Source organism: Salvelinus alpinus, chromosome 21 (assembly GCF_045679555.1).
Source record: "Salvelinus alpinus chromosome 21, SLU_Salpinus.1, whole genome shotgun sequence".
NCBI classification, from domain to species: domain Eukaryota; kingdom Metazoa; phylum Chordata; class Actinopteri; order Salmoniformes; family Salmonidae; genus Salvelinus; species Salvelinus alpinus.
In genome coordinates, this window is record NC_092106.1 from 36,358,022 (window position 1) to 36,380,862 (window position 22,841).

The 22,841-nt window shown below is 42.3% G+C and overlaps 2 protein-coding genes across 4 annotated transcripts; one reads left to right on the top strand and one right to left on the bottom strand.

The window, feature by feature from the left end:
* The first annotated feature begins 453 nt into the window (after window positions 1-453).
* LOC139548292 (heterogeneous nuclear ribonucleoprotein R-like) lies at window positions 454-5,889 on the top strand. Of its 3 annotated transcripts, none has more exons than XM_071357882.1 (12): window positions 454-650; window positions 1,509-1,675; window positions 1,801-1,919; window positions 2,069-2,176; window positions 2,296-2,409; window positions 2,618-2,794; window positions 3,082-3,217; window positions 3,323-3,528; window positions 3,663-3,812; window positions 3,892-4,001; window positions 4,096-4,706; window positions 5,464-5,889. In XM_071357882.1, the coding sequence occupies exons 2-11, from the start codon at window positions 1,513-1,515 to the stop codon at window positions 4,703-4,705; spliced, it is 1,893 nt and encodes a 630-aa protein (XP_071213983.1). In that variant the 5' UTR covers window positions 454-650; window positions 1,509-1,512; the 3' UTR covers window position 4,706; window positions 5,464-5,889. The 3 variants fall into 3 exon arrangements, with proteins under 3 accessions (XP_071213983.1, XP_071213984.1, XP_071213982.1); XM_071357883.1 differs by having other exon boundaries at window positions 455-650; window positions 3,660-3,812; window positions 4,099-4,706; XM_071357881.1 differs by having other exon boundaries at window positions 456-650; window positions 3,660-3,812.
* A 4,139-nt stretch (window positions 5,890-10,028) lies between these two features.
* On the bottom strand, window positions 10,029-22,810 carry LOC139548291 (protein NLRC3-like). The gene is made up of 7 exons (XM_071357880.1): window positions 20,952-22,810; window positions 19,166-19,336; window positions 13,987-14,148; window positions 11,200-11,373; window positions 10,908-11,069; window positions 10,719-10,765; window positions 10,029-10,632 (listed from the first exon to the last, which is right to left on the bottom strand). The coding sequence occupies exons 1-7, from the start codon at window positions 22,670-22,672 to the stop codon at window positions 10,097-10,099; spliced, it is 2,973 nt and encodes a 990-aa protein (XP_071213981.1). The 5' UTR covers window positions 22,673-22,810; the 3' UTR covers window positions 10,029-10,096.
* Between the last annotated feature and the right edge of the window lie 31 nt (window positions 22,811-22,841).

Consider the following 22,841-nt stretch of genomic DNA (forward strand, 5'->3'; position numbering starts at 1 on the left):
GCCAGGGTTGCACATTCAAATGGATGCAAATGTTATACCTGAGGAAGTAGGTGAAGTGATTGGTGCACGTCGACAGACTTGTATGGTGAATGGAGTAAGGAAACCCACTTCGTCCATATTATAATTTTTTTTTTTTACAAGTCTCTACCTTCTCATGTTAAACTAGGCTTTATGATATACCCTACAATAGCTTTTGTGCACAATCCCCTCCAGTGTTATAAATGCAAAAGATTTGGGCATGTATCAAGTGTATGCAGAAGGAAATTATATCATATACCAGTTGAGGTTATATGCTGCAACTGTGGTCGCGACTATGCGCCCGAGTTCCCGGATTGCTCTGATTTTCTTTCCCCTTTCATATTTTGTTTCACAAAGTGTAATGGATTTACACTCCAGTCCAGTTTGTGGCGGTAATGCAGCTTTTGGTTGCCAACTGCCATTTTAGAAGTCACAGAAGAAGTCTTATTTTCGTGGACAGATTTTCAGCAGAGTAAATCAATGGAGTAATGCAAATTATACTTTAGTCCCTCTCGTTTCGCGACTTCCGTTCTGCGGAAACATATTATTAACATTTACCATATTGGATAACTCTTTTGGTTAATTGCGGCAAAATATATTTTACGATATTGTTATTTTCCTGGAAAAGATAGGTAAGCGTTTTACTACTGTTAATTGTTCACCTTCTTTGGCCGGTGGTTTATTTGATTTCTGTAAAGGTGTCCAGCAAGCTAACAAGGCCTTGGCTGTTACTAGCTGGCTAACGTTAGCACTGGTAGCTAACTATTTGCTTAGGTACGCGTATGAACCTTGATACTAGGTTTTATATCTTTTAAATGTTGTTATTTCTAACGTTAAAGCGAGTATTTAGCTGGATGTAAAAGTTACAAATTGTGACAATCCAGTCAGCTTTAACTAGGTAGCTAACGTTAGGGGGCGGGACGGTGCTTAGCCGGAGATTTAACTAAGAAATACACACCGCCATCCAAACTAGCTTCAACTCACAACGTTTTAGTTTGCTTGACCACAGATGTAATTTTGGCTTGACTAGTTCGCTAGATAGCTTGCCACCAATATAAACGTAGGATTCACTTGTCTCCATGTATTTTATATTTCACCTCATGTTTGTCTGTATTGAAATTAATGAGTTAGCTTTTCTGATGCAGTTACACATTTAGCCAACGTTACCATCGGAAAGAAACGTTTTAGATTGTCAGAAGATACCAACTCTACCTTTACGCTTCTTTACACTGAGCAGCAGCGTAAACAAGCGTAACGGTAGGGTCTTTAGTATCATGCTAACTTTTTACAGTCCTTTAGAGGTTTTAGCTAAATGGGAGTAACTATTGCAGCATTTGCAAATATACATGTTAGAAAAGGGAACGTTTATGTTCCCTACAAGTTGCTAGTGTCCATCTGTAAAAAGCAGCTGAAACAATATATTTGGGTTTTAGATTAGAATGTCAAACTGAAATCCTGTTTTTATCTTATCTATTTTTCCCTTTTCTCAGGAGAATGGCTGCTGCCGAGGTGAACAGTAGTTCTGCTCCGGTGATGGAGGAAAAGGAGCCTATAGAAGTCACCACCGAAGGCGAGCACACAGAGAACTACCAGACACTAATTGATGCCGGACTGCCGCAGAAAGTGGCTGACAGTCTCAACAAAATATTCTCTACTGGTGGGGCATCCGTCATACAATGGCTGAGTCTAATCTATTTTCCAAAGAAACATGGTGTTGCTCAAGAATGCATGAAGTGGATAAAGGCCAGGTTGTAATAGTACAAATCTGTCTTGTACCAACAGGGTTGCTGGCATACGCTGACCTAGACGAGAGGGCCATCGATGCTCTGCGGGCGTTCAATGAAGTGGGAGCGTTGTCTGTACTGTCGCAGTTCAAAGAAAGTGACCTGACCCATGTCCAGGTGAGTTAGTGGGACTGGAATGAAAGAGAAGTAGGTTTAGATAATTGCATTAGAATGAGTCTAAGAAGTTGACATTGAGGGGTCTATAATTTTTCTTCTGATCATAACACCCAATACATGAATCAACTCTGCTGTGGTTTGCTTTCCAGAACAAAAGTGCTTTTCTTTGTGCAGCTATGAAGACATACAGACAGAGGGAAAAGCAAGGAAGTAAAGTACAGGAATCCTCTAAGGGTCCTGCTGAGTCCAAGATCAAGGTAAAATGCAACTGTTTGAACGTTCATTCAGTGGGTCAATAGAACCTGCTGTGTGTGTGTGAACCTGCTCAGGTTGTGTAGTTCTGTAGTGGTTATGCTGTTGTCGACGTGTTCCCCAGGCTCTGCTGGAGCGGACAAGATACACCCTGGACGTCACCACCGGACAGAGGAAATACGGAGGGCCCCCACCAGAGGAAGTGTTTAAAGGAGCACAGCCTGGGATTGGAACTGAGGTAAAGCTGCTGGAGATGCTCCATTTTCAAGTAACACTATTTGAAAGGTTTATGGTCATCGCGGCAGAGCTGTTAACTGATATAGAGTAGAGAGAAGAGTTTGCAAGTCTGTGGCCCCAAGAATGTCAATTGAGAAGTTTATAGCAATACCACAGCATTCTTCCCTGATCACACTGGAACCCTCATTCAGGCTGTTTTCTGCCTTTAGGTGTTTGTGGGAAAGATCCCCAGAGACCTGTATGAAGATGAGCTGGTGCCTCTGTTTGAGAAGGCGGGCCCAATCTGGGATCTGAGGTTAATGATGGACCCCCTGTCGGGTCAGAACCGGGGATATGCCTTCATCAACTTCTGCAGCAAGGATGCAGCAGCTGAGGCGGTGAAACTTGTAAGTCCTTGCAGTCAGACATGGTCTTAGTTTACCTTCTAAGGCACAAAGGGCTGATTTCCCAGACCCAGATTAAGCCTTGTCCTGGTTTTGAAAATCACTTTCAATAGGGTATCTTCATTGAGTGTGCTTTTTAGTCTAGGGCCAGGTTTAATCTGTGTATCGAAACCGGCCCAAGATGTGATACATATTTAATTTTGGAGCGGTCGTTGGCCAGCCTGCTACCTTATCAACCCTACAAAGCCATCAACCCTACAAAGCCATCTTTCCTCTACCCTTGTTTTCAGTGTGACAACTATGAAATCCGGTCTAGGAAACACCTTGGAGTGTGCATATCTGTAGCGAACAACCGCCTGTTTGTCGGATCAATCCCAAAGAACAAGACCAGAGAGAGCATATTGGATGACTTCAGCAAAGTCACAGGTCAGTGAAAGTGCAGACACCCCAATTTGGTTTACTTGGTTTTATGTTCTGTGTGTAATCATTGGTCACATATCAGTTATGTCATTCTCGTTCTTGTTCCTCCAGAGGGGCTTCAGGAAGTGATCCTCTACCACCAGCCGGATGACAAGGAGACGAACCGTGGCTTCTGTTTCCTGGAGTACGAGGACCACAAGTCTGCAGCCCAGGCCCGCCGCTGCCTCATGAGTGGCAAGGTGATGGTGTGGGGGAACCCGGTCACTGTGGAGTGGGCCAACCCGGTCACTGAGCGCGACACGGATGTCATGGCCAATGTGAGTCATCTCTCACTTTCTCTGTCCATTTCTTGCTTCCCCCCCATCTTGTTTGTTTTACATCAACACATTTTATTCAACTTTTATTTATACTTCTCTAAACGGAGTTCAACTTTGTCTGTGTGAGTCAGCAGGCGAAGGTTTTGTTTGTCAGGAAGCTTGCCACCTCAGTCACAGAGGAGCTACTAGTGAAGACATTCTCGGCCTTTGGCAAACTGGAGCGAGTGTATAAGCTCAAAGACTACGCCTTTGTCCACTTTGAGGACAGGGACGCCGCTGTGAAGGTGGGTTACCCTCAGTAAAAAAAAATTTTTTTTTTACCATGCTTCGTATATCTAAGAAAATGTTTTCTCTTTTTCTCAGGCAATGGTAGACATGAATGGAAAGGAGCTGGGGGGAGAGGCGATTGAAATAAGAATAGCAAAGAAGAAGAAGGCGCGGAAGACTCAGCGCCAGACCACCAGAAACCCAGGGTGAGGCCACAGAGACTGGTATTGACTTATATCTGATTTAGTAGATCTCCCACCATGGGATTACATTGAAAGTTGTGTTTTTCCTGGTTTTCAGCAGGAATGACGATTACAACCAGCCACCGCCACGCATGCCTCCACCAGATAGGGGCAGGGGCCGTGGTCGTCGCGGGGGCTACGCCGCCTACCCTCCAGACTACCACAGCTATGATGACCACTACGGCTATGACTATCATGACCCCTGCAGGGGTTACGAGGACCCCTACTACGGTTACGAGGACCCCTACTACGGTTACGAGGACCCCTACTACGGTTACGAGGACCCCTACTACGGTTACGAGGACCCCTACTACGGTTACGAGGACGTGTACAGCGAGAAGGGCCGTGGCAGCAGGGGAGGCCCGCCCCCTCCTAGGGCCCGTGGAACACCACCCACACAGGGCCGAGGGGGCTATGCGCAGAGGGGGCCACCCATCAGAGGGCCCAGGGGTGGCAGAGGAGGGGGCCGTGGGGGACTCTTCCAGCCACAGAGGGCCCACAGTACCCAAGGAGCCAGGGGGAACCGTGGGGGGAATGTGGGCGGGAAGAGGAAGGCAGACGTCTTCAACCAGCCTGACTCAAAGCGCCGGCAGACCAACAAGCAGAACTGGGGGTCCCAGCTCATCACCCAGCAGCAAGGTGGCGACTATTCTGATAACTATGGTTAAGGTAATGACACCCTGGAGTTTCACAGGGTTATTATGGGCATTGGTGGAAGTAGACACATGAAAAAGGTATTTGACCAAAAAAAAAGTTTTTCAATTTTTGAATGTCTTTTTAATCTTCATCCCTTACCAAAAAGGAATGAATTGGCTGGAATTGCATTTTGGGCTGGAAATGTGAATGTAACCATTTTGCTGAATAATTACTTGTAATATTACGTATGTTTTAACACACATCACTTATACCTAAAAGTGTCTAGCGTTTTTCTAGAGGTAGATCACTTGTTTAAAAAAAAAAATTATATTATTATAGCTTCCTTTGTTTTCTTTGGGAAGCCATAGCAGCTTGTTCTGTTTTTGTATTTATAACTTTTACTTTTCAATTAAACTCAGTTGAGCATCATTCAATTGCCAGTCTATTCCTCACCTTACCTAAAATATCACATTTGGAACACTATTTTCTCTACTTTTTGCTCAAGGAATAAATCAAGAGACCAAGTGAAATTGTAGAATACCAAGAGACTCCATGGCAGAGCTCACAAACAATATATGAATGATTTAATATATATATATATTTTTTAACCCTTTTACTTTTCCAGGAAATGCCTCCCTCTTACAGTGCACCCGGAAAGTTTTCAGACTCCTCGACTTTTTGAGAGGAGTCTTTTTGCAGTCTTTCCATAGAGAAATGCTAAGAGCAAACACCTTTGGTTCAATGACATCACCATTTTGTTTGTTTTGTCCTTCTATTCCAATTTACACAGGTGGTGAGGTGAGAGCTGCAGCGCTTGAGTGAGAAACAAACTCACCCTGAACTTTGTTCCTTACAAAAGGGTGAGCTATTACTAGTAGTTTCTAGCCCAAACCGTGCTGAATCTACAGATTATTTTGTAAGAAGACCGATTTCCAAGATGTCTCCTGGTCTGACAAACACTGCTGTTGCTCTGCGCCACCTTCCACTGCCGATGCAGTGGATTGAGACGCGGCCCATGCAAACAAAAGTCTAGTTTAAACTAATGGATTTTAATGGTCATTTTATTGTTTATTTGATTATTATGCTAATTACAGAGCAGGCTTTATACTGCAATTTCATTGCCTTTGCCAAGTCAATTTGCTTGCTTTGCATATGCCATTCAATGTTTTCTCGTCAACTATTTAGATAAAGATTTGAGACATGTCAGCAAAAATCACCAGTGATCAAGCTCCACTGCATATTTCTGGTCTTTTTTCCATGCTAGTCAAAAAGACAACAATTTAAAAACTTCCCGTCAAGGGGCCCGGCTTAGAAAGTGTAGGCCAAATTCCTTGACAGAAACCGACTTTGATACTAGTTTCTCTAGACTAATCTCTTGTGGACAGATGAAATGGTGAGAATCTGTCAAGGCTCATATAGAATTATGTGATTACGAGCAGCAGTAGTTCCTGGTTTTGGGTTTTGGTCATTGATTTAAGTGGGACGAATCAGGATTGGGCGACGGCAGTGTAAGTAAGAACTGGTGCGGGGAATTTTCAAGCATGTTTGCGGATAAACGGTAACCACATCCACAAAGTCAACTGTTTATTTTGTAAAAATTCATATAAACAAGTGTACTTTTTAATCATGTTAGGACACTAGGCATTACATTTATGTAAAACCAATTCAGTGTGGCTAGTGTCAGTCTATCCCTTCACTCAGGGGACCCCTGTCAACGATGAAGGTCCTATCCAAATAAATTAAACCTCAGTGACATAATTACTTAGACTTCCCCTCACATTAAGGACACAGTATGGCTACCTTCCTATTTAGTACTAGTCCATACATAGTCCTTACTTCTAAGTGATGTTGTAAAAAGGCTATCTTTTCACACACAGTGAAGGTCCTATGCAAAGTCAATCCATTTGACATCAATGTAAAGGACTTCCCTCACAATATGGACACAGCCTAGATGTGCCCTCCAATTTTAAGTGGCATTGTACACTGAACAAAAATATAAATGCAACATGCAACAATTTCAAAGATTTGACTGAGTTAGTTCATAGAAGGAAATCAGTAAATTTAAATAAATTCATTAGGCCCTAATCTGTGGACTTCAGATGACTGGGCAGGGGTGCAGCCATAGGTGGGCCTGGCAGGGCATACAGTTGAAGTCGAAAGTTTACATACACGTAGGTTGGAGTTACTTAAAACTAGTTTTTCAACCACTCCACAAATTTGTTGATCAACAAAGTATAGTTTTGGCAAGTCGGTTAGGACATCTACTTTGTGCATGACACAAGTAATTTTTCCAACAATTGTTTACAGACAGATTATTTCACTTATAATTCAGTGGGTAGAAGTGTACATACAATAAGTTGACTGCCTTTAAACAGCTTGGAAAATTCCAGAAAATGTTATTGCTTTAGAAGCTTCTGATAGACTAATTGACATCATTTGAGTCAATTGGAGGTGTACCTGTGGATGTATTTCAAGGCCTACCTTCAAACTCGGTGCCTCTTTGCTTGACATCAAGGGAAAATCAAAAGAAATCAGCCAAGACCTCAGCAAAAAAAATTGTGGACCTCCACAAGTCTGGTTCATCCTTGGGAGCAATTTCCAAACCACATTCATCTGTACAAACAATAGTACGCAAGTATAAACACCATGGGACCGCGCAGCTGTCATACCGCTCAGGAAGGAGACATGTTCTGTCTCCTAGAGATGAATGTACTTTGGTGCGAAAAATGCAAATCAATCCCAGAACATCAGCAAAGGACCTTGTGAAGATGCTGGAGGAAACAGGTACAAAAGTATCTATATCCACAGTAAAATTAGTCCTATATCGACATAACTTGAAAGGCTGCTCAGCAAGGAAGAAGCCACTGCTCCAAAACCGCTATTAAAAAAGCATTCTTAAAATAAAATGGTGATCCTAAAACAGGGAATTTTTACTAGGATTAAATGTCAGGAATTGTGAAAAACTGAGTTTAAATGTATTTGGCTAAGGTGTACGTAAACTTCCGACTTCAACTGTAGGTCCACCCACTGGGAAGCCAGGCCCAGCCAATCAAGATTTTTTTTCCCCACAAAAGGGCTTTCTTACAGACAGAAATACTCCTGAGCACCCCTTCAGATGGTCCCGCAGGTGAAGAAGCCAGATGTGGAGGTCCTGGGTTTGCGTGGTTATATGTTGTCTGTGGTTGTGAGGCCAGTTAGATGTACTGCCAAATTCTCTAAAACGATGTTGAAGGGGGCTTATGGTAGAGAAATTAACTTTAAATTCTCTGGCAACAACTCTGTTCGACATTCCGGCAGTCAGCATGCCAATTGCACGCTCCCTCGAAACTTGACAAATCTGACATTGTGTTGTGTGACAAAAATACACATTTAAGAGTGGCCTTTTGTCCCCAGCACAAGATACACCTGTGTAATGAGCATGCTGTTTAATCAGCTTATTGATATGGTGAAAGAATTACCATGGCAAAGGAGAAATGCTCACTAACAGGGTTGTAAACAAATTTGTGCACGAAGTTTGAGAGAAATTAGCTTTTTGTGCGTATGAAAGTTTCTGGAATCTTTTATTTCAGCACGGTACAAATTGTTTATTTTTGTTCAGTATTAAAAGGCAATATCTTTTCAGTTTTGAGCACAAATGAATGAGAAACTACTATATCTGTATAATATCGAAGTCTTTAGGCAGGTAATTTGACCTGGAGGTTAATCTAATCCATGTGATGTGGTATAGCCTGGCTAGCTGCAGAAGCTGTGGTCTAATAGCACTCCAATGACTATCTGTCTGGTGATGGAGTTATCACTTCAAACCTCTCAGTACTGGGCCTATCAATCTGATCCGGTGGTGAGTGCCTGTCTTTGTTTCTGCATTGGTGTGATACTTTGATATGTTCATAAACAATGATAATGTAATTTTTATATAATTATCTTTTCCTTGTTTTAATGAGACCATAATACTCTATAAAACATGCAGATCTGCATAAAGGAGGCTACATCATTAGCATGGACTGTTGTAGTACCCACATGCTATCTGGGATCCTTGTGACATCCCAACCTCATTTAAAAGTCGACATTTCAGATGGTTTAGGTAAGGATTATTGTTAGGGTTTAGGGTAGGGACGTCAAGGATCCCGAATAGCACTGACAATACCACAACATGGCTGCTTTTACTCTGAACATCTGATTTATCAGCAAAAAAGTAAACATTACTTTAAATTAGTGAGTCCTGTCTTTGAGTTGTTGGCACCAGCCAGATGTCATAGTGTAGTGGTCAGCAGAGGGTGCCAGAAGATATGTTTTTACCTCTCAACATCCTGAAGGCTCAGTCTGCAAAAATTGTACCTTCAAATTTGGGATGCAGTGTGTGCACCCCTAGGTAAAGCTAGGTTCTCTGCTTGAGCACGATTGCCAACAAAGAAATTAAACAGATACAAAAGGCCAGGGATTTCTTTGTTTTCTCTTGTCTGTGTATCGTCCTACCCTCAAAGGGTGTTACGGGGATAGGTTGGCTTCCTTCCTCTATCCACTAGGTGGCATAAATACCCAGTAGACTATTACCTTGGAGAAGCGCTGTAGTCTAACAAGATGTCTGTTTGAATGAATCCAGCACCTTCTCTAGTCTCCCCTCTCTTCCTGGTGTCTCATTAAAAGTTGGAGGGAGACAGATGGTGCAAGTCAAGCATGGCTGACTTCATGTGTCAGCTTCTCTATCTCTGTGATGTTTAGTGTACATCTTAGGCAGCATTCAGACAGGTAGCCTAATTCTGATATTTTTTTCTCTCACTAAATTGGTCTTTTGACCAGTCAGATCAGCTCTGAAAAGATCTTATGAGCACAGCCTGACTGACACTCTTCTCCCTCCTGCCCTGAGGGCGAGTGTGTATTCCTAATGGTCCACCCTTCAGGGTAGAGTGTGGATGGATTGGTGGGATGAAAGTATAAAACATGTTGGGGTTAGGAGCTTAAGAAATCCTTCATATAAAGAAACATTTCTTATAATACACATAAGACCACAATCATACATATTGTACATGTAATAGTTTGATAATGTACCCATTATTATTCAAAAATAAAAACACCCCGAACCCTGAGAACAATGTACAGAAAAAAAGCTAAGGAGAAGCTCCCCTTGTATCTGAACGCAACATATCATACAGAATAGGTCAAACTTTCAACCCCTATATTGAATAAGTATGCAGTTTATATACAGTAGGACCTCAGATCGGGAATCCAGGTTCTTTCTAAATGTTTGTAATTTTGCAATGTACTGGGGGGAAAGAGTTTAAACAATTATGGATAATATGGAGTATTTCCATGTATTGGTCAACTGGATATGGTTTAGACTCCACCTCTATCATGGACTCAGAAGGACAGCAGTTTATTAGTAAACATTCAACATAATCCTCCTTTTCTCTAGGCCAATTTAAGACCTAACACAGGGACACTGATGAATAGTCATTGACTGAAAATGCTGGATAAAGTGGTTCAGTGAAGGTGGACTGGAATGTGTGGAGGTGGGTCAGAGTGTCAGAGTAGACTAGGTAGAAGGACAGAATGCCTTGTGAGGAGTTCAGATACACCCCAACTCTGTCAGTGCTGGAAGAGGGGGTAGGTATGACCGTCTGCTCATTTTTGTGCCAGACAGAGAGTTTGAGGAAACCATGTTTGAGGAGTCTTAGGCTCCAGGATTTGTCATTGTAACCAAGCAAACAGTTATGCCCTTTTCCAACCCTGCTCATGTGTTTATATGCCACACCTACATGAAACCCTTTCCCACTACACTCTGCCTCCCAGTAACAGCACCCAGTCAGACCCTCTCTACACAGCACCTGAGGACAGTCATTAAATCTCTCTGTGTGAGGCAAACATAGATGATCATCATCCTCCGATGTCACAGTTCTTCCGTTGTTAGACAGAGAGAGCTTTTTGTGTGCTGTGTTAGGGTCCAGTGTGAGCGCACAGGCATCTGCAATAGAGGTTAGGAATCGGTATACATGCCAAGATTAATTTATGCATTTAGGAGACTAGAGAAGTTAATGATGAAAAACATACACTTCTTCAGGCCTGGTTTTAAGTAGCACTCTTCATTGTGTTCCACACTAAGGGAAGCAGAGGAACAGTGATTTAGTGACAGAAACAAGACTTTGGTTGTAACTCAGTGAAACCAGCACTAAATGGTTTCTCAGACACAGATTAAGCCTAGTTTTGGACTAAGGAGCACTTTCAAGTTACTTGATTTACTTTAGTATGAAGAGTGGATCGCCCAGTACATCAGAGAGCAGTCTCACTCCGTCTCCTGGGTGATTGTAGCTCAGATCCAGCTCTCGCAGGTGTGAGGGGTTTGATCTCAGAGCTGCAGCCAGAGAAGCACATCCTTCCATTGAGACAAGACAGCCAGAAAGCCTGCAAAAGGAAGACATCACTATTTTAAAAGCAGACTTCTACCTACTCATTTCACATATGTAAATGGTTAATTAATGAAATGGGCTGTGAATGACAATTTCATAATCTATTAAGTGAAATTCATAACTACCTCAGTGTCTCCAGTTCACAATGTTTATTCCCTAGTCCAGCAGAGAGCAGCTTCACTCCTGAATTGTGCAGGTTATTGTCACAGAGTACTAGCGTTCTCAGGTATGAGGGGTATGAACGTAGAGCTGAAGCCAAAGAAGCACAGCCTTCCTCTGTGATGCCACAGGATGAGATCCTGCAGGAAGAGTTCAGAGAAACCTTGAAAATATTAAATGCCACAATATTTGAGATTGTTTAAGGTGTAGTTAAAAGGTTAAACCTGTAAAAATGTCTACCTGCAACGAGCACCAAATGCCAGTTACATAGTAGTAGCAGAGGAATAGAAATCTACGAGTGCAAAACGTACTTTGTAGAACACTGTCTGATGGTGTAAAAATCAGCCTTTGTTGTGACTAGCCTGTCCGAATGTTGTGTGTGCAACTTCCTGTATTATGATTGGGTCTCGTTGGCGTGGTTGATAAGGTAAGATCCAGTACTAAGGCTGGGTTTACACAGGCAGCCCAATTCTGATCTTTTGCCCAATTATTGTTGACAGGCAGCCTGTCATTTCAGGTGTTTCAAGGCATTTTTTTCTCCAGGCTAATGATCCCGAAACGTTGGCGCATGTGCGTATCACATTCGGAGCTTCTGTTTATGCTCTACTTTACGCACATTCTCTGCTCTACTACTCTGGTGAATGGTTAGATCAAAGCTGAATCAATGTCTGCAAGATCGCATAATCATAACAGAATATAATAGTATTACTGTATGCTACTGTAAGACAAAAAACACATTTTTCTCCCATGTGGCCGAAACTCAACATTGTGCGCCACTATGCAAAATACACAGGTAAACTATGCTATGGTTTGTAAACACCATCTGCTAAAAAATGTGGTTACTGAACATCAAAAACACTGTATAACTCAAGAAAATCTAAATGCATACCCCCATAAACTGATTGAAGTCAAATGGTTGGTATGCAGATGCTGCATGGACATTATCAGTAAAACTTGAAGAATTATCATTCACGATTGACAGTGACAAATGTGAAGGGAAGGTAGAGTTGACAGGTCTAGCAAAAATGTCTAGCCAAATGACCACAAAACACGCCCACAAGGCCTTTTCGCCTCAATTTGTAGGGACATGGACTAGAGGTCGACCGATTAATTAGGGCTGATTTCATTTTTTTTTATAACAATCGGTAATCGGCATTATTGGACGCTGATTATGGCCAATTACATTGCAATCCACGAGGAGACTGCATGGCAGTCTGTTTACCTGTTACGTGAGTGCAGCAAAGGAGCCAAGGTAAGTTGCTAGCTAGCATTAAACTTATAAAAAACTATTTTCACATAATCGTTGCAATCCTGCGTTGCATGTTAATTTATCATCGAATCACAGCCTACTTCAATTTCGCTAAACGGGTGATTTAACAAAAGCACATTAGTGAAAAAAAGCACCCTGTCCCTAACCATAAACATCAATGCCTTTCTTAAAATCAATACACAGAAGTATATATTTTTAAACCTGCATATTTAAGAAATTCATGTTAGCAGGCAAAATAGGAAAATTGTGTCACTTCTATTGCGTTCAGTGCAAGCAGAGTCAGGGTATATGCAGCAGTTTGGGCCACCTGGCTCTTTGCGAACTGTGTGAAGACCATTTCTTCCTAACAAAGACTAATTAAATTTGCCTGAATTTTACATAATTATGACATTGAAGGTTGTGCAATGTAACAACAATATTTAGATTTAGGGTTGCCACCCGTTTGATGAAATACGGAACGGTTCCGTATTTCACTGAAAGAATAAACGTTTTGTTTTCGAAATGATAGTTTCCGGATTTGACCATATTAATGACCAAAGGCTCATATTTCTCTGTGTTTATTATATTATAATTATGTCTATGATTTGATATAGCAGTCTGACTGAGCGGTGGTAGGCAGCAGCAGGCTCGTAGTCATTCATTCAGACAGCACTTTACTGCGTTTGCCAGCAGCTCTTAGCAATGCTTGAAGCACAGCGCTGTTTATGACTTCACGCCTATCGACTCCCGACATTAGGCTGGCAATACTAAAGTGCCTATAAGAACATCCAATAGTTAAAGGTATATGAAATACAAATGGGAGAGAAATAGTCGACGCATCATAATTCCTATCGTAACTACAACCTAAAACGAATTAACTGGGAATATTGAGACTCATGTTAAAAGGAACCACCAGCTTTCATATGTTCTGAGCAAGGAACTTAATCAGCTTTTTTACATGGCACAAATTGCACTTTTGCTTTCTTCTCCAACACTGTTTTTGCATTATTTAAACCAAATTTAACATGTTTCATTATTTATTTGAGACTAAATTGATTTTATGTATTATATTAGTTAAAATACAAAAGTGTTCATTCAGTATTGTTGTAATTGTCATTATTACAAATAAATATATTTTAAAAACTTTAAAAACTCCCTCACTCTCTTCGACCTCCACGAGAAAATTACCTATTTCTTTCCCGTTTGTTGGCTCCCCCGCGTGGGGGTTCATGCTCTCTGATTGGCTGTCACGTTGTTGGCCACTGACGAACATTGCGATTCTACAAGTAGAATGGTAGGTTCGTCGCTACCAGGTCGGCATGCTGCAGTTACCGCTTTTGTTCTAGCAAGAGAAAAGGAACGGCCTCCCACTGTGATAAGTACCTATCGGCAGTGAGAGCACGGTGTGTTTCATGCTTTAGTCAATCATTCCATAAGAGGTCGAGGTCTCTACCTTTTCTTTACTACTGAACACGCTTCTCTTTCTGAAAAAAAATGCACATACCTCAAAGTCTCCAATTTCTGTAGTCCAGCAGAGAGCAGTTTCACACCTGAATCTTGTAAATCATTGCCACCCAGGTCCAGCTCTTTCAAGTGTGATGAGGTTGAGCCAAGAGCAGACTCCAAAGCTGAACAACATTCCATTGTTAGATTGCATTGATTTAGCCTTAGGGAAAAAAATATACAGAATTATGGGTTATAGTCATAGCCTACTCCTGTCTATACAGAAATAAAAAAATCTTTCAAAATAGGCTACTACACCAGAAAGCATGATTTGGCCACAGAGGATCATTCGTTTTTTGGGAAAAAAATACACTGTGGATTGTTTTAAATCACATTGCCTACAAATCAGAAGGGCGAATTTGGGCAGTGCATGCTGAAAATACCAAATAGATTGTTGAGTTGCGACTGTCAATGAAAAGTGGAGGCCCAGCTAGGCATACTTTTATTTAACTAGTCAAGTCAGTTAAGAACAAGTTCTTATTTACAATGATCGCCTAGGAACAGTGGGATAACTGCCTTGTTCAGTGCAGAACGACAGATTCTTTACCTTGTCAAGTCGGGGATTCGATCTAGCAACCTTTCTGTTACTAGTCTAACGCTCTAACCACTAGGCTACCTGCCTCCTCTAACCACTAGGCTACCTGCCTCCTCTAACCACTGCCTCCTCTAACTTCTTCTTTAAGAGGCTCCTCTGTCCTCCACTCGTTACCTGTATTAATGGCACCTGTTTGAACTTGTTATCAGTATAAAAGACACATGTCCACAACCTCAAACAGTCACACTCCAAACTCCACTATGGCCAAGACCAAAGAGCTGTCAAAGGACACCAGAAACAAAATTGTAGACCTGCACCAGGCTGGGAAGACTGAATCTGCAATAGGTAAGCAGCTTGGTTTGAAGAAATCAACTGTGGGAGCAAATATTAGGAAATGGAAGACATACAAGACCACTGATAATCTCCCTCGATCTGGGGCTCCACGCAAGATCTCACCCCGTGGGGTCAAAATGATCACAAGAACGGTGAGCAAAAATCCCAGAACCACACGGGGGGACCTAGTGAATGACCTGCAGAGAGCTGGGACCAAAGTAACAAAGCCTACCATCAGTAACACACTACGCCGCCAGGGACTCAAATCCTGCAGTGCCAGACGTGTCCCCCTGCTTAAGCCAGTACATGTCCAGGCCCGTCTGAAGTTTGCTAGAGAGCATTTGGATGATCCAGAAGAAGATTGGGAGAATGTCATATGGTCAGATGAAACCAAAATATAACTTTTTGGTAAAAACTCAACTCGTTGTGTTTGGAGGACAAAGAATGCTGAGTTGCATCCAAAGAACACCATACCTACTGTGAAGCATGGGGGTGGAAACATCATGCTTTGGGGCTGTTTTTCTGCAAAGGGACCAGGACGACTGATCCGTGTAAAGGAAAGAATGAATGGGGCCATGTATCGTGAGATTATTAGTGAAAACCTCCTTCCATCAGCAAGGGCATTGAAGATGAAACGTGGCTGGGTCTTTCAGCATGACAATGATCCCAAACACACTGTCCGGGCAACGAAGGAGTGGCTTCGTAAGAAGCATTTCAAGGTCCTGGAGTGGCCTAGCCAGTCTCCAGATCTCAACCCCATAGAAAATCTTTGGAGGGAGTTGAAAGTCCGTGTTGCCCAGCAACAGCCCCAAAACATCACTGCTCTAGAGGAGATCTGCATGGAGGAATGGGCCAAAATACCAGCAACAGTGTGTGAAAACCTTGTGAAGACTTACAGAAAACGTTTGACCTCTGTCATTGCCAACTAAGGGTGTATAACAAAGTATTGAGAAACTTTTGTTATTGACCAAATACTTATTTTCCACCATAATTTGCAAATTAATTCATTAAAAATCCTACAATGTGATTTTCTGGATTTTTTCCCCTCATTTTGTCTGTCATAGTTAAAGTGTAGTACCTATGATGACAATTACAGGCCTCTCTCATCTTAAGTGGGAGAACTTGCACAATTGGTGGCTGACTAAATACTTTTTTGCCCCACTGTATACACACACAGTTGAAGTCAGAAGTTTACATAAACCTTAGAAAAACAAATACATTTAAACTCAGTTTCACAATTTCTGACATTTAATCCTAGTAAGAATTCCCTGTGTCAGTTAGGATCACCACTTTAAGAATGTGAAATGTCAGAATAGAGAGAGAATTATTTATTTCAGCTTTTATTTATTTCATCACATTCCCAGTGGGTCAGAAGTTTACATACACTTAATTCGTATTTGGTAGCATTACCTTTAAATTGTTTAACTTGGGTCAAACATTTTGGGTAGCCTTCCACAAGCTTCCCACAATAAGTTGGGTGAATTTTGGCCAATTCTTCCTGACAGAGCTGGTGTAACTGAGTCAGGTATGTAGGCCTCTTTGCTCGGACACACGTTTTTTCAGTTCTGCCCACAAATTTACTATAGGATTGAGGTCAGGGCTTTGTGATGGCCACTCCAATACCTTGACTTCGTTGTCCTTAAGCCATTTTGCCACAACTTTGGAAGTATGCTTGGGGTCATTGTCCATTTGGAAGACCCATTTGCGACCAAGCTTTAACTTCCTGACTGATGTCTTGAGATGTTGCTTCAATATATCCACATCATTTTCCACCCTCATGATGCCATCTATTTTGTGAAGTGCACCAGTCCCTCCTGCAGCAAAGCACCCCCACAACATGATGCTGCCACCCTGTGCTTCACGGTTGAGATTATGTTCTTTGGCTTGCAAGCCTCCCCCTTTTTCCTCCAAACATAACGATGGTCATTATGGCCAAACAGTTCTATTTTTGTTTCATCAGACCAGAGTACATTTCTCCAAAAAGTATGATCTTTGCAGTTGCAGAATTGCAGTTGCAAACCGTAGTCTGGCTTTTTTTTTATTGCGGTTTTGGAGCAGTGGCTTCTTCCTTGCTGAGCGGCCTTTCAGGTTGTCGCTACAGGACTCGTTTTACTGTGGATATAGATACTTTTGTACCCATTTCCTCCAGCATCTTCACAAGGTCGTTTGCTGTTCTGGGATTGATTTGCACTTTTCACACCAAAGTACGTTCATCTCTAGGAGACAGAACGAGTCTCCTTCCTGAACGGTATGACGGCTGCGTGGTCCCATGGTGTTTATACTTGCGTACTATTGTTTATACAGATGAACGTGGTACCTTCAGGCATTTGGAAATTGCTCCCAAGGATGAACCAGACTTGTGGAGGTCTACCATTTGTTTTGCTGAGGTCTTGGCTGATTTCTTTTGATTTTCCCATGATGTCAAGCAAAGAGGCACTGAGTTTGAAGGTAGGCCTTGAAATACATCCACAGGTACACCTCCAATTGACTCAAATTATGTCAATTCGCCTATTAGAAGCTTCTAAATCCATGACATAATTTTCTGGAATTTTCCAAGCAGTTTAAAGGCACAGTCAACTTAGTGTATGTAAACTTCTGACCCACTGGAATTGAGATACAGTGAAATAATCTGTCTGTAAACAGTTGTTGGAAAAATGACTTGTGTCATTCACAAAGTAGATGTCCTAACCGACTTGCCAAAACTATAGTTTGTTAACAAGAAATTTGTGGAGTGATTGAAAATGTTGTTTTAATGACTACAACCTAAGTGTATGTAAACTTCCGACTTCAACTGTATATATTATTTTTATCCCCCGTTCCCACAGGATGCTTTTTGGTAGGCCATCATTGTAAATAAGAATTTGTTCTTTCCTGACTTGCCTCGTTAAATAAAAAAATAATCATAAATATCCCCGGTGATGGCGGTAGATGAATGGCACGACAATGGGCCTCAGGTTCGCTTCACAGTATCTGTGTGCATTCAAATTGCCATCAATAAAATGCAATTGTGTTTGTTGTCCGTAGGTTATGCCAGCCCATACCATAACCCCACCGCCATCATGGGGCACTCTGTTCACAACGTCAACATCAGTAAACTGCTCGCCCACATGACGCAATACACGCTGCCTGCCATCTGCCCGGTACAGTTGAAGCCAGGATTTATCTGTGAAGAGCACACTTATTCAGCATGCCAGTGGCCAACGAAGGTGAGCATTTGCCTACTGAAGTTGGTTACAACGCCAAACCTGCAGTCAGGTCAAGACCCTGGTGATGACAACGAGCACGCAGATGAGCTTCCCTTAGACGGTTTCTGACAGTTTCTGCAGAAATTATTTGGTTGTGCAAACCCACAGTTTCATCAGCTGTCCGGGTGGCTGGTCTCAGACGATCCCGCAGGTGAAGAGGCCGGATGTGAAGGTCCTGATCTGGAGTGGTTTCACATGGTCTGTGGTTGTGAGGCCGGTTGGAAGTACTGCCAAATGATCTAAAACGACGTTGGAGGTGGCTTTTGGTAGAGAAATGAACAATCAATTCTCTGGCAATCGCTCTGCTGGACATTCCTGCAGTCAGCATGTCAATTGCACACTCCCTCAACTTGAGACATCTGTGGCATTGTGTTGTGTTACAAAAAAGTTGACTTATTGTCCCCAGCACAAGGTGCACCTGTATAATGATCATGCTGTTTAATCAGCTTCTTGATATGCCACACCTGTCAGGTGGATGGATTATCTTGGCAAAGGAGAAATGCTCACTAAAAGGAATGTAAACAAATTTGTGCACAGAATGAGAGAAATAAGCTTTTTGTGCGTATGGAACATTTCAGGGATCTTTTATTTCAGCTCATGAAACTACAGGACCATGCTGCGTTTATATTTTTGTTCAGTGTAAAAGGGCAACATTTTCCCGAGGGTGCAGTGAGAACCAATGGGTTGGACGATACTTCTCATCAATCATCTTTTTAAAAAAGTATACTTAACTGGAAATCAACCAATTCTAAGTCGTTAACAAACAGGTAAAATGCTTTATTATCTAAAAATTGGAAGTGCGTGGGCTACGGAGAGAAACAAAGTGATGAGGGCGCTGGATATAGAGGTGTGTGCTAATGGATCTGGGCAGGTGTGATGTAGTTGATGTTGTCATTTGTATGCTTCTAAAATATATTTAAAAAAGGAATAGTGGGCCATCTTAAGTCTGCAAATGTGATGAATATTGGCTTACCCAAACTTGTAACTCACACGCTGCCTAAGGTAATAGTCTACACACATACTGTAATTACACCTAAATGTGGAACGAACAAACAACATTTGCTCACCTCAAGATCTTCAGTTTACAGCGTTGACTACACAACCCATCACAGAGCAGATCCATATGGGAGTGCTGCAAGTCATTGTAACTCAGGTCCAGCTTTCGCAGTAAGTTTGTTGACTTTATAGCTGAGGCCACTACTCCCCAAGACCTCTCTGTGAGGTTACAGCCAGCAAGTCTACAACGACAGAGCAAATACATTTAAACTAACCTCTACAAATGTGTAGGTACAGTGCATTCAGAAAGTATTAAGACCCCTTCCCTTTTTCCACATTTTGTTACATTACAGCCTTATTTTTAAATGGATTAAATACATTTTTTCCTCATCAATCTACACACAACGACAAGGCGAAAACAGGTTTAGAATTTTTTGCAAATGTATTAAAAATAAAAAACAGAAATACCTTTATTTACATAAGTATTCAGACCATTCGCTATGAGATTCGAAATTGAGCTCAGGTGCATCCTGTTTCCATTGATCATCCTCAAGATGTTTCTACAACTTGATTGGAGTCCACCTGTCATAAATTCAATTGATTGGACATGATTTGGAAAGGCAAACACCTGTCTATATAAGGTCACACAGTTGACAGTGCATGTCAGAGCAAAAACCAAGCTGAGGTCGAAGGAATTGTCCGTAGAGCTCAGGGACAGGATTGTGTCGAGGCACAGATCTGGGGAAGGGGAAGAAAACATTTCTGTAGCATTGAAGGTCCCCAAGAACAGTGGCCTCCATCATTCTTAAATGGAAGAAGTTTAGAACCACCATGACTTTTCCTAGAGCTGGCCACGCGGACAAACAGGGGATAAGGGCCTTGGTCAGGGAGGTGACCAAGAACCCGATGGTCATTCTGACAGAGCGCCAGAGTTCCTCTGTGGAGATGGGAGAACCTTCCAGAAGGACAACCATCTTTGCAGCACTCCACCAATCAGGACTTTATGGTAGAGTGGCCAGACAGAAGCCACTCCTTAGTAAAAGGCACATGACAGCCACTTGGAGTTTGCCAAAAGGCAATTAAAGGACTCAGACCATGAGAAACAAGATTCTCTGGTCTGATGAAACCATGATTGAACTCTTTGGCCTGAATGCCAAGCGTAACGTCTGGAGGAAACCTTGCACCATGGTGGTGAAGCATGGTGGTGGCAGCATCAAACTGTGGGGATTTTTTTCAGAGGCGAGGACTGGGAGATTAGTCAGGATCGAGAGAAAGATGAACGGCGCAAAGTACACAGAGATCCTTGATGAAAACCTGCTCCAGGGCGCTCAGGATCTCGGAAGGTGAACCTTTGCCCCCAGTCTAACAGGACAACGACCCTAAGCACACAGCCAAGACAACGCAGGAGTGGCTTCGGGACAAGTCTCTGAATGTCCTAGAGTGGCCCAGCCAGAGCCCGGACTTGAATCCGATCAAACATCTCTGGAGACCTGAAAATAGCTGTGTGGCGACACTCCCCATCGAACCTGACAGAGCTTGAGAGAATGTGCAGAGAAGAATGAAACTCCCCAAATAGAGGTGTACCAAGCTTGTAGCGTCATACCCTAGAAGACTCGAGGTGCTTCAAAGTACTGAGTAAAGGGTCTGAATAATTATGTAAATGTGCAAAGTTTTTTTTATACATTTGCAAACATTTCTAAAAACCTGTTTTTGCATTGCAGTTGTGGGGTATTGTGTGTAGATTGAGGGCAAAAAACAATTCAATACATTTTAGAATAAAGGCTCTAACGTAACAAAATGTGGAAAAAGACAAGGGGTCTGAATACACTGTATGTGCATAATTAGCTTAACACTCACAAAGCGTTTCTGCAGTACTTGATAAGTGGAATCAGCCTCTTTCGTCCCTCCTCACAAGTGTTGAACTTCTTTAGGTCAAGCTCATCCAGAATCTCCCTTGACATCAGCACAGTAGCCAGAGTTGTGCATTTAGCAGGTGAGAGCTTTGTTCCTCCACGATTTCCTGACCTCAGGTACGCTTCAACCTCTTCAGTAAGTGTATTGTCATTTATTTCAGCCAAACAGTATACAAGGTTAATGGATCTCTCAGGGGAGTTGTGCAACCTCAGCTGTTCCTTTATGTAAAACTTTGTTTCTTCAACACTATCTGCATAGCTCTCCGTCTCTGACAGTAGGTCTTGTAGGAGTCTCTGATTGGAGTCCAGTGAAAGGCCAAGAAGGAAGCGGAGCATAAGGTCCAGATGTCCATTCACACTCTGCAAGGCATTGCGCAATGCACTCTTCAGTAACACATGAAAGGATGGTTTTTCATGTAGAACCAGCTCTGAAGACTCAGAGCCAGACACTTCTTCAGCCTCATCATCATTGAATGACTCCGAGTGTTCCTCAGGCTCTTCCTCCAGAGTTGAGTTGTCTTCAATAGTGGACTCTAGACTTTCTCCAGACTCATCACTCTGCGAAGCATCTGAATGGTCTCCGTTATCGCCCAACAAAGCCGCAGAACCTTCTTCCAGGTCCTCCTCAACAAACCTCTTATGGAGGAAAGACTCCAACACACAAAGGTTATCGGTTGTGTAGCAGTAGAGTAAATACAGAGCGGCAAAGTACTCCTGGATGGTGAAATGCACGAAGCAGTAGACTTTCTCGCAGTAGAGCCCATCTTCTTGTTTAAAGATTTCTGTGCACAATCCAGATTGCACTGAAGCTACATTGATGTCAAGGCCACACTCTATCAGATCCTTCTCATAAAATATGAGATTGCTTTTATTCAGGTGTTCAAAAGCTAGCTTGGCCAGCTTTAGAATGATCTCTTTATCTGATTCTTTGATCCTCCGTGCATCTGTCTCATTGCTGTTATGATACTTCTGGTTCTTCAGGTTTGTCTGAATGAGCACGAAGTGTGTGTACATCTCAGAAAGGGTTTTAGGGATTTCTTTGCAGTCATTTGTCAACATCTCCCCTAGAACCATAGCAGTGATCCAGCAGAAGACTGGAATCTGGCACATGATGTTGATGCTCCTTTTTGTCTTTATGTGGGAGATGATTCGATTGGCCAGGTTTGCATCCGAACAGAATCTCTTCCTGAAGTACTCCTCCTTCTGTGAGTCATTGAACCCACGCACTTCTGTCATCTGTGTTATGTTCTTCCTGGGGATCTGATTTGCTGCTGCTGGTCGGGAGGTTATCCAGAGGCAAGCACTGGGTAGCAGATTCCCCTTAATGAGATTTGTCAATAGCACATCAATGGGCGCTTCTTCTGCCATGTCAAACAATATCTTGTTTCGGTTGAAATCCAGTGGAAGTTGGCTTTCATCCAGACCATCGAAGATAAACAGAACTTGACAACCTGCAATTTTCTTTGCATCCTCTATTTCTCTAAGTTCATCGTGGAAGCTACACAGAAGGCCATGAAGACTGAACTGTTTTTCGACCAAATTCAATTCCCGGAATGGAAGCAGAAATATAAAATCCAGATGCGGATTGGCTTTTCCTTCTGCCCAGTCAAGGATGAACTTTTGGACAGTGACTGTTTTCCCGATCCCAGCAATGCCCTTGGTCATCACAGTTGTGATTATTCTGTCCTCTCCAGGTAAAGGTTTAAAGATGTTGTTGCAGTTGACAGGAGTGTCTTCTGATGTGCATGTTCTGGATTCTGTCTCAATCTGCAACACCTCATGTTTGTTACAGAGCCCTTCGGTCTCTCCTGCTGTGATGTAGAGTTTTGTGTAA

Excerpts from the sequence above, each read along its gene's own strand:
- LOC139548292 (XM_071357881.1), top strand. The coding sequence starts at position 1,513 with ATGGCTGCTGCCGAGGTGAACAGTAGTTCTGCTCCGGTGATGGAGGAA. Across the intron at positions 1,920-2,068 it reads GTGACCTGACCCATGTCCAG|AACAAAAGTGCTTTTCTTTG; the intron begins GTGAGTTAGTGG and ends TTTGCTTTCCAG. Across the intron at positions 3,218-3,322 it reads TGACTTCAGCAAAGTCACAG|AGGGGCTTCAGGAAGTGATC; the intron begins GTCAGTGAAAGT and ends TTGTTCCTCCAG.
- LOC139548291 (XM_071357880.1), bottom strand. The coding sequence starts at position 22,672 with ATGACCAAGGGCATTGCTGGGATCGGGAAAACAGTCACTGTCCAAAAG. Across the intron at positions 11,374-13,986 it reads CAGAAATTGGAGACTTTGAG|GATCTCATCCTGTGGCATCA; the intron begins GTATGTGCATTT and ends CTCTTCCTGCAG. Across the intron at positions 11,070-11,199 it reads TGTGAACTGGAGACACTGAG|GCTTTCTGGCTGTCTTGTCT; the intron begins GTAGTTATGAAT and ends TTCCTTTTGCAG.